The sequence below is a fragment of the Canis lupus genome, chromosome 3, assembly GCF_011100685.1.
Source record: "Canis lupus familiaris isolate Mischka breed German Shepherd chromosome 3, alternate assembly UU_Cfam_GSD_1.0, whole genome shotgun sequence".
Taxonomy (NCBI): Eukaryota; Metazoa; Chordata; class Mammalia; order Carnivora; family Canidae; genus Canis; species Canis lupus.
Window position 1 is genome coordinate 92,008,720 of NC_049224.1, and position 10,501 is coordinate 92,019,220.

A 10,501-nucleotide genomic window follows, 5' to 3' on the forward strand; every position below is an offset into this window, starting at 1 on the left:
GCACCCGGGGCAGTGGTCCTGGGGGGGCCGGAGGCGGCGGGCCGTGTGGGTGCGGGCGGGAGCCGCGCTGTTTGTGGGGACCAGTGCACCCCACCCCCGCCCGCCTGGGGTCACGACCAGAGCGGGTGCCGCGGCCTGTGCAGGAGCGGGCTCCGGGACGCTGCGGGGATGCCGGCTTCACAGGGGTCCCTCCCTCGTGGCCACTCAGGGCTAAACCGGGGTGTCCTGTTCACAGTCCCCTGGACGCCCGTTGCACGCCCGCCCTGCACGGCCCACGGCATAGCTGGCCCGCCTCCTGCCCGCTCTGCGGGGAAAGCACGGTGAACGGTGACCGCTGAGGGGGCTCCTGGGGACACGCCTTGGCGTTGCCACACTCAGGGTCTGCAGGACAGGACTGCGGGTTGGGAGCCGCCGTCCTGCGGGGCTGGGGTCCCAGCCGAGCACCTGCCACTGGCGCCCGTCCTCCCAGATCTCCTCCCAGATCTCCGCACACGTCCGGAGCGCGGGGTTTGCCTCTGCGCTCAACTCTGGGACGTTCTCAGCCTGTCTTCAGGCGTTTGCCTTCATTCCTTTTCCCTGAGGGACCCGCGTGGTGGGGAAAACGGGGGCACGCGGGGATGTGCGGGGGCGACGGACCAGGAACCGAGGAGGAAGCACTGCCCATGTCCCCAGAGGTGTCCCCGGCAGCTGCATGACGGGTGGGCCCACGTCACACGTCACAGATGGAAGATGGGGCCGAATCCCAGAAGGAGCCGCACATGCAACGGTCAGCTCTTCGAACACATTAATAGAATGGACCAAAGTGTGCCGGACAGACGGACGCAGGGAGGCAGCCCCGAGGTCACACGCCGGAAATCCCGGAGAGGACAGCCACCTGCCCAAACCCACGGAGGCGCGGCTGCTGAGCAGCTCTAGGACCTGACCTCGAGCTTGCGCTTCCTCCAGAGTCCCAGACGGAGGTGGTTCCCAGCGGAGTCTCGGCAAATACTTGGAGACGGAACTAATTCCGCGGACCTGGGGGGGACGGGGGGGACGGAGGGCGCCCTCCCAACGCAGCTCACGGGCCGACGCGGAGTCCAAATCCCTGAAGGAAAGAGCACCGACTAGAATCCTCTTGAAGCCTGTTCGCAGGTGGAGTGACCGGCCCTACGAAGCCAGTGCAGCTGCTGCGGGGACGGACCGCGGGGACACCTGGGGGGTCGTGTCCCCCGGGAGCAGGGACGGGGTGAGGGGCACCTGGGAGGTCACGGGACACAGGGACCAGGGCCTCTCCAGGTCCCAGCCCATCTGTGCAAGCCCGTCTGCTGAAGGCTTTCTTCAGAAACCTGGAAACCCTCTGGCTGTGTCGGTTAGAGACGTGGGCACTAGGAAGTGGCCGGACGGGACCCTTCGGAGGGCGGGCCGGGCTCTGCTGGCGCTGGCGCTGCCTGCGGGAGGCTCTGCAGACGGGCGGACGGACAGGACGGACACGGGGTCCTCAGGGAGGCCAGCCCGCGCTGCGACGCCCGAACCCCGACAGGAAGCCCCCCCCCGTGGGGGTGTGGGGCACCGTGGGGCTGCAGCCGGAGGGGCGTCTCCACCCTGCTGGGGGCCGGGCCGGGCGGCCTGGCAGCCCCCTCCCGGTGACCTGGGCACGCCCCCGCCCTTCCTGCACCCCCCCCCCCCGGAGCACCCGCTGCCCCCCAGCTGCTCTCAGCTGCGTTTGCAGAATTGATTTTCCAGCAAACACACGTGAGGGAGACCATGGGACGAGGGCCAGTGCGGGGCCGTCCCGGAAAACATGGGGTTCCCCCGGCAGGGCTGGTGCCGGCACATGGGGGGTCCTGAGGTCGCCCAGCAGCCCTGCCTCACGGCCCAGCCGGCCGCCAGCACCTTAACCCCCGGGCGCCCACCCCAGAGCAGCCGGAGGGGCCTCCCCGTGTGTGAGCACCTGGCAATATCCCCGAGGCGCCGAGGACGGCGGCGGGGAGAGCCCTCCCTGCCCCCGCGCCTTCCCGTGCAGCCCGCGGCCCGGACACCCCAGGGCCCTTGTCCTCGCTTCTCCCCTCGCGCTCGGCCCGTGTCTCCATGTCCCATGAGCTGCCAGTTTCAGACTCTATTTCCTATTTGGGAAATTATGACAGGTGTCTTCTTGATTTGTAAGCGTTCATTACATATTAAGGAAATCAGACTTACCCACAGCGTGAGCCGTGCCTACTGCCCTCGCCTGCTGGTGTAACTGCTGCGTGCACAGCCCCACCGCCCAGCGCCCCGCGCCAGCTCGTGCTCCCCTTCACCCCGGGGCCGCGGCCCTCCCCGGGCTGTATCTCCCGGAGCGCAGGCAGCCCGGCCCCCGCCGCCCGTCTTGGCGCAGCTGGCTGTTCCGGGGTGTCGTTGGAAAGCCCACGTGCGCAGGGCCCCCCACGTGAAGGGGGCGGCTCCCCCTCCTGGCCGCGTGTTCCTCGCCCCCTCTCCTCACCCGCCCAGGGCCCACCCGCACCCGGGGCCACAGCTCGCGGGAGCCCTGCCGGGAGCTGGTCCTGCCCCTGCTGCCCTCCTGCCGGGTCCAGGAAGGCAGGGGGGACGGGGGAGGGCACGGGCAGGGGGCCCGCAGGGGGACGTGGCCTCCATCGCACCCTGTCCTACGAGCTCCATGGCACAGGGGGCGGTCGCCGTCTGCTGGGGCACCCCCCGGGGCGCACCCCCCCGCAGCTGCCTGGGGCCCGGGAGCCGGCAGGGGAGGCCCGTTGGCAGCAGCCGCGCAGGGCCGGGGGCCAAGCTTCCAATAAAAGTGGTGAGTGTTTGAGCAAATGGAAGATCCTGGAAAAGGCGAAGGAAAAAACCCGTCCTTGGGTCCAGCCGTTGGGCCGGGGAGGACTGGGGGGTGGCGGGGGGGGGTAGCTGCCTGGACTGGCCCCAGGCCTCGGGGGATGCAGGTGCCGGCCGGCTGAGGCCCCCCCGTGGGCACTGGCTTCCTGGGGGGCCTGAGCCCCCCCGCAGGGCCCGCCCCGCCCCTCCTCCGGGCTCCCCTGCGGGGCCAGCTGTCCCCGAGGGCAGGGTGGCCGGAGGGCTGCCCCCAGGAGGCTCGCTGGGTCCCGGCCCGCCGAGCCCCTGCCCCACGTGGGCCCCGAGGCCAGACCAGGGGTGCGGGGCGCGGCCTTGGGTGGGAAGGCACAGCCCCGAGCACTGGGCTCCTGCTGCCCCTGGAGGCGGGCCGGGCCCACCCCAGTCCAGGACACCCCAGCCCAGGGCACCCGCGAGGGGCGCCCCCCGCCAGCCGTGACTCCCAGGGGCCGCAGGGGGCAGGCGCTGCGGGAAGGGGCTGGGCGCCCACCACGGAACCACGCACGGCCCGGGCAGTCCGCAGGGGCGGGAGCTCCACTGCCGTGACCGTGCGGGCCTAGAAACTGCTAGAAACAGCTGGCAGCCGCGGGGGCCGGGAGGCCACCTGCACGTTTACGGCTCAAATTCAAGCCGCGACCCGAGGCGATGCCACAGGGAAGGCGGAGTGACCTGCGTCCCCGCGCCCCGGCCGCCTCGGCCTCCTGCCTCCCGTGCACAGCCAGCGGGCGGGAGAGCGTCCCTGCTGTCACGCCGCGGGGACCCGCGGGGCCTGGGCCGAAGGAAGTCTCGGCGAGTAGGTGTCTCGGCGACCACCGTGGACCACAAGGAAGCCTGCAGCGAACAAGCAGTGAGGAGGCCAAGCAACGTCCTCAGGCGCAACCAGTGGGCGCCGCGTGGGGTGGGGCGGGGGCGGGTCACCAGAGGGCGCGGCCCCGTGCATGAGGACCTGACGAGCCAAGCCACCCTCCCGGGTCTCCGTCCCACCGGCGTGTGCGGCCAACACACGCAGCCCTTCCAGCAGGCTGGAGGTTGGGCACGAGGTCACGGGCATGCAGGCCCCTGGGGGGAACGAGGTCACGGGGGTGCAGGCCCCTGAGGGGGGATGAGGTCATGGGGGTGCAGGCCCCTGGAGGGGGATGAGGTCATGGGGGTGCAGGCCCCTGGGGGGGACGAGGTCATGGCGGTGCAGGCCCTGGGGGGATGAGGTCATGGGGGTGCAGGCCCCTGGGGGGGACGAGGTCATCGGGGTGCAAGTCCCTGGGGGGGATGAGGTCATGAGGGTGCAGGCCCCTGGGGGGGACGAGGTCATGAGGGTGCAGGCCCCTGGGGGGGGGACGAGGTTATGGGGGTGCAGGCCCCTGGGGGGGGACGAGGTCATGGGGGTGCAGGCCCCTGGGTGGGACGAGGTCATGGGGGTGCAGGCCCCTGAGGGGGGATGAGGTCATGGGGGTGCAGGCCCCTGGAGGGGGATGAGGTCATGGGGGTGCAGGCCCCTGGGGGGGACGAGGTCATGGTGGTGCAGGCCCTGGGGGGATGAGGTCATGGGGGTGCAGGCCCCTGGGGGGGACGAGGTCATCGGGGTGCAAGTCCCTGGGGGGGATGAGGTCATGAGGGTGCAGGCCCCTGGGGGGGACGAGGTCATGGGGGTGCAGGCCCCTGGGGGGGGGACGAGGTCATGGGGGTGCAGGCCCCTGGGGGGGGGACGAGATCATGGGGGTGCAGGCCCCTGGGTGGGACGAGGTCATGGGGGTGCAGGCCCCTGGGGGGGACGAGGTCATGGGGGTGCAAGTCCCTGGGGGGGATGAGGTCATGAGGGTGCAGGCCCCTGGGGGGGACGAGGTCATGGGGGTGCAGGCCCCTGGGGGGGACGAGGTCATGGGGGTGCAGGCCCCTGCCGGGGGGACACAAGGTCACGGGCGTGCAGGCCCCTGGGGAGGCGAGGACATGGGGGCGCCGCGGCAGCAGCGGGACATGTCCGCCTTCACCATCAGGCCAAGGGCTGGAATAGAGGTTTTCCAAGTCCTGGAGACAAAGGGCGGTGAGCAGGTCAGCGTCCTGCGGGCGGGGAGGGGCGAGTCGGGGGAGGCGGCACCTGCGGGGTGGCCAAAGCACAGTCACCCCCCCCCCCCCGCCCCCGCACCTGCATCAGCTCAGGGGGAGCTTGGCCGAGTCACGAGAGGCAAAGACGCAGGCACGGATCACATGACTCCTCTCGCATGAGCCGTGGGGGCTGGGGCTGGGGGGCCGCCAGGAGACGGGACCTCTGAGAGCCATGGAATGTTCTGGAAGTAAATACACATGACGGTTGCACAACTTCGTGAGTAAAAACCCCTGGATGATTCTCTCTAGAAGGTGAGTTTTGTGTCATGTGAGTTGTATCTCAATGAAGCTTTTTTCTTTGTTTTAGAGAAATGCTCCCTCTACAGCCGTGTCCTCCCCCGTCTGTCCTTTGCCGGCAGCTGGGGCGCCTGCGCTGACCCGCCGCGCACCCCAACGGTGACCCTGCAGCCGGGGGCCGTTTCCCCAGAGCACCCGGTTCCGTCTGACCCTCCGCCCATAGGGTCTGCAGGGCGGCTCCCGAGGACGTTCTGTCCCCCAGGGGACCCGCCCTGTCCAGGGGGCCGCCCAGGCCTTCGGCAGGGCCCACGCAGTGGGGGAGTCGGGGCCCCCACGCACCCCAGCTCCAGGGGAACCCTTCGTGCGGGAGCCCCCAGCTGTGCACGGAGCCCCAGGGCCTCGGGCAGGGAGCACATCTGGCGGGGACGCGGGGCTGCGGCCTGCACAGGGTGGTCCAGCCCGACACCAAGGACCAGGGAGGGACCGGGCTACTCGGGCCGCTGAGCCTCCCCATCTTCTGGCCCCTGCATGCCTGGCGGGGGCTCCCGGAAGCCACGGGGGTGGGGGGCGGTGGTGGTCCCCGGCCAGGCCCAGCTGCATCCCCCCGGGAGCCCACCCCCCGCCCCCTTGGCCGCAGCTGGAGCCCGGCCCCGCCCCCGCAGGCCTGCAGCTGGAGCCCGTGGGGAGCAGGGGCGGCGGCCAGAGGCGGCGGGCGCTGCCTGATGGGGAGCAGCTGCGGCCCCGGTTCTCGCCCGGCCGAGCTGGCCGATGCGGCCCCACCCAGGACCTGCGCCCCGGCCGCGCTCCCCTCACCCCCCACCCCCTGGGCGCCCCCCCGTGCCCAGCGGCTGCACCCTGCCCGACGGCGCCTTGGCACCCAGGGCCCCGCTTCCCCCGTGGGGCCACCGTCCTGCATCTGCTGGGATCCAGTCCGGGGCGCCCCTCGGGGCGCAGGTGGGGTCCGGTACCCGCACAGGCCGCGCCACAGCACAGCCGCCTCCCACGGCAGAGCCGGGGTCAGAACCCGCTCCCCGCGAGCCGACTGGTCCTCGCAGCCGGGCACGAACCCTTGGGGGGCCCTGGTAGGGCAGCTTCATCCCATCCGCAGAGCTGGGACCCCCTGGGCGCCCCGCCTGGGCTCGAGCCGCGTCTCGGGGGTCTTTGCCACGCCCGGCCAGGGGCCCGCGGCGACACACGTCCTTGCAGCCCTGCTGCTCACGGGCTCGTCCTCTGCCCCGTGGGGACCACGACAGTGCAAACGGGAAGGCGGCCGTGGAGAAGGTGGCCCAGGGCCGGCCGGCGCCTTCCCGCGGCCCCGAAGGCCCTCCGGGGACCCCACGGCCCTCGCAGGTGCTCGCTGCTGAGAAGTGACCGGCTGCCCACTTCCCTGCGCTTACTGGCATCGGAGTTTCTTGCTGGGTTTCAGGGTCCGGCTGGGGCAGCCTCCGAGGTCCCACCTCCCACTCGTGCCAATGATCGTGTCCATATTTTATTTTATTTTATTTTATTTTTTAATTTTTATTTATTTATGATAGTCACACAGAGAGAGAGAGAGGCAGAGACACAGGCAGCGGGAGAAGCAGGCTCCATGCACCGGGAGCCCGACGTGGGACTCGATCCCGGGTCTCCAGGATCGCGCCCCAGGCCCAAGGCAGGCGCCAAACCGCTGTGCCACCCGGGGATCCCCGTGTCCATATTTTAGAACGTTCGCATCACTTGATTTCCTTACTAGGTCGGCCGGAACCTCCAAGAGAACGGTGACCAGTAACGGCGGCGGCAGGAATCCCCAGTCGCAGCGGCGCGGCTGCAGCTCCGAGTTTCCCGGGCACGACGGTCTGGGCCAGGCCGTGTGCAGTTTTTGTTTCCTTTTCTATTTACTCTCGTACAGCTAAGGGTGAGGATTCGCCGCGCTCCGCCGTCGGTCGTGCAGCGGCCGCCGGGACAGGTCGTCATGCAGGCTGGTCACCGACGCGGCCGCGGCCAGCTGAACTTCCGCAGGTCACGGGCAATATACTGACTCGGTTCTCAGTTTTCTGTGCAACTTTGGCGACGAGCTCCTCGAAGTCCATCGTCGAGCTCCGCGAAGCCTGGCCCCGACCCCGAGGTCACAGCGCCTGGTCCTGCACATACTTTACTGGATTCTTTTTGCTATTCTTTTATTTAGACTTTTTTTCTCATCTTTGTTTATAAGTGGTATTTGTCCGTACTCCTTTTTTTTTCTTCTTTTTGCTACATCAGGTTTTTGTATTATTAAATTATGCTGGTTTTAGGAGATGAATTACAGTTTTCCACTTTTTATGTCGTGGAAAAGTGAAAACAACACAGGACGGACTATTCCTCCGACTTACAGCACAGTCAGCTGCGGGCGACTGCCTGCATTCCTTCATTTTTAATCACCTTTCCAGTGTCTCGTGTTCCTCTGTCCATGTTTTCTGCTATTTTAGGTTATTTTGGTAACTGGCACTCACCAGTAAGTTACCTGCTGGCTGCGGGGTTCCCCGCGGCTGCCCCAGATTCGCTGCTCGTGCCGCGGCATCTCCCGCCGTCTCCCCGGCTCCAAAATTCAACGCGCACGAATCCTACCTAGAGGCTGCCACTCCTCAATGAGGCCTCAGGGCTCTATCAAGACCGGGGGCTCTATTTTATTTTCTATTAGGAAAAACACCGTCATCTCTCCTTTTTACTTGTATTCCACCTAATCTCTGGTTTTTCTTTTCATAATTCCCTTTCTGCTTTTTAAGACGTATTTTATTGCTGTCATTCTAATTTCCTAAAATGGGCACGAAATCCCTCGCTCTCATTCCTTCCTCAGCATCTGAGCGTTGCGTCAGTTGAGCCTCTGGGCTGTGCTAAGACGTGTTTACATTTTCATGCTTTCCGGAGACCTCGCGTGTTCAGACTCAATTTCCTGTCTTATCTGAGGGCTACCTCGGAATGTGTTTCTTGGTTTCCGAGTCGTTGAAATGTGTGTGACTTTTTCGTTTATTTCAAATTCCGTTGGACTGCCATAGGGCCATTGCCACTGGTCTACTTTGTCACTCATCAAGGTTGCCCCTGCGTGCAAGCACGTACTGCCACGGCCGTGGGGAAGGGACCGGTGTTCCCTCCGTGTCCGTGCACGCCGGGTGTGTTTCACCAGACCTAACAACGAGGAGACCCAGTGAGAGCTCCTGCGTCTGCATCCCTCAATCCCTGGGTTGCCTCCCGCGGTGGCTTTCTGTGTTTAGTTCCCACGTTGGGCGGTACGTAGAGGTTGATGACTCACATCTCCGTCACTCCCAGCACAGACACGGATCGCTGCGCGCCCGACTCTGTGCTCAAGCTCCCGTCGCCTCAGCGCTATCGGGACGTCGATCTTGTCCCCTGTTCTGACTCGTGCCCAGCGTTCCGGTCTGTTTCTGGTGATCCCCTCGAACGGGGCATACGGGGGACACCCGCACTAACGCTTCCGTGCTCCCATAACTGGTTCTGGGCTAGTGGAAGATGCCGGGCGGGTCCCTCTCTCTCCATGACCCGTGGATGACATCGCACTGTCCTCGGCTTCCAACACGGCAGATGAGAACTCCAGGCCTTGCTGAGGTTTCCTGTCTCGAAGCAACATGCTCTTTCTGTCGGCAAGGGCCTAACGCTCCCCACCCTGGCGCCCCACCCACCCACAAGGCTTCAGGGTTTCATGGGTTTGTGAGGGTACGGGGAAGGGTGCGGGGAAGGACAGACAGAGGCTCCAGTGAACAGCGTGGGCGACGGCGACCCGAGGCCTCTGACCCCCTGTTGTGCCCTCAAGGCCTCCTGAGGTCTCGGTCAATGATGTGTTACTGGATGGAACACAGCCCCCCACATGCGTGCACGTTTGCCCCTGGCTGCTTTCGCAGAGTAACAGCAGAGGCGAGAGGGGAGACGGGGCCCCCGAGGTGAAGTGACCTCCCTGGCCTCTGTGACCGCAGAGCGCGGGCCTCCTTCCCGTGCTGGGTACCAGAGGGCCTCCTGGATGGAGGCGAGTGGGGCAGCCGGAGAGGGGGCCTCCCAAGGGGCAGGGGCGCCAGGAGCTCCGCCCACCTGCCGTCTTCCACAGGACCCCAAGTCAGATCACCCTCCACACGGCGTGGACAGCAGGCCGCCTCCCCTGGCCCACACCGTGCCAGGCCCCGCTAAATCCAGGGACTGCCCCCCTCCCCCGGAGAGCTGACCCCAGGGCTGGCTGGGACACGCACCACCTCCCACTCCCCGGGGCCTGACCATGACGTCTAGGGCATCAGGTGCTCGGATGGCCAACCCCTCCCCCACGAGGTGGTACCCCCCAGGGAAGGGAGAAGGGAGACAGGACAGGGTTGCCTGCGGAGAACCCCCCGCGGCATGGCCTTGCTCACGGCGATCGGGGCTGGGACATCAAGGGGTGCAGTTTGCAGGCCTGTGCCTGGCCGGGGGTCGCCCCGCAGGGATGGGCCTCAGGGACACATCGACCCGGCCTTTGTAGTGTTGACAACAGGCGTGACCCCTGGCCTGGCCCCTGGGGACACCTCCTCCCACAGGAGTCCTGCCCAGCCCAGCTCCAGGAAAGAGGATCCGCAGACACACAAACGTGGGACACTGGCTCGTGACCGGTGCCCTCAGACCACAGGCCCCTGTCCCCTCTCTCTTTCAGGCTTTGGTCCTGTTTTCAAATCATCGGCAACAAGGCTTCCCGTGCTTTTAGCATCTCCTTTGGAAGCCCCAGCAGGTGGGGAACAGACGCCTCAGGAAGTGCAGTGTGGGTACGGCAGCGCCTGCAGGGCCTCCTGCTGGCCCGTCTCCCCCCTCCCAGCACCCGCAGGGTGTGCTGGCCTCCCCCTCCCCATCGTCCCCCTCCCAGCACCCACAGGGTATCCTGGCCTCCCCCTGCCCATCCCCCGCCTCACTTCCAAGTGGGCTTTCCAGGATCTGAATAGGAGGGCCCTGAAGCAGGGTCTGCACATGCACAAACCCAGGGTGCCCTCTCAAATCTGGGGTGCACGACCTCATGAGCGGAGCCCCCGGGAGATGGTGGAGGACCAGGGCTCCCACAGGCGGGGGTGCAGCAGGCTCCAGGAAGTGGTGCAGGCACCTGGGAGGCTGAGGCAGTGGGCTCTGGGTGCTGGTGGGCGAGGGCCCCCCAGGTCGGCCTGGCTCGGGGTGGTCTATAGGGGCGCCCTCGGGGGCCAGGGGCTCAGTGCGGCCGCCTGCAGGGGAGCCCCCGACCCAGGGCAGTGGGGTCCTCCCTTAGCGACAGGCCAGCCCAGCTCCCGCAGGACAGCCAGACCCGGGAGGGAATGAAAGAGGACGCAGAGGTGGGCGGCCTGCACCCCCCTGTGCTGAGCCGCGGGGA

The 10,501-nt window shown here is 67.1% G+C and overlaps 2 protein-coding genes across 2 annotated transcripts; both read left to right on the forward strand.

The window, feature by feature from the left end:
• Positions 1–4,533: 4,533 nt before the first annotated feature.
• Positions 4,534–6,524, forward strand: LOC119871313 (collagen alpha-1(I) chain-like). Its single transcript, XM_038533711.1, has 5 exons — positions 4,534–4,861; positions 5,231–5,319; positions 5,384–5,521; positions 5,798–5,920; positions 6,006–6,524. Exons 1-5 carry the CDS (start codon positions 4,534–4,536, stop codon positions 6,522–6,524), a joined length of 1,197 nt encoding a protein of 398 aa, XP_038389639.1.
• Positions 4,974–10,501, forward strand: LOC119871274. Its single transcript, XM_038533622.1, has 2 exons — positions 4,974–5,175; positions 6,893–10,501. The coding sequence occupies exon 2, from the start codon at positions 9,514–9,516 to the stop codon at positions 10,447–10,449; it is 936 nt and encodes a 311-aa protein (XP_038389550.1). The 5' UTR covers positions 4,974–5,175; positions 6,893–9,513; the 3' UTR covers positions 10,450–10,501.

Bases quoted from the DNA above. Each gene is read 5' to 3' on its own strand.
- LOC119871313 (XM_038533711.1), top strand. From the start codon at position 4,534: ATGGGGGTGCAGGCCCCTGGGTGGGACGAGGTCATGGGGGTGCAGGCC. The intron at 4,862-5,230 runs GTGAGCAGGTCA...TCTTTGTTTTAG, and splicing joins AGTCCTGGAGACAAAGGGCG to AGAAATGCTCCCTCTACAGC. The intron at 5,522-5,797 runs GTGCGGGAGCCC...CCTTGGCCGCAG, and splicing joins CAGCTCCAGGGGAACCCTTC to CTGGAGCCCGGCCCCGCCCC.
- LOC119871274 (XM_038533622.1), top strand. From the start codon at position 9,514: ATGGCCTTGCTCACGGCGATCGGGGCTGGGACATCAAGGGGTGCAGTT.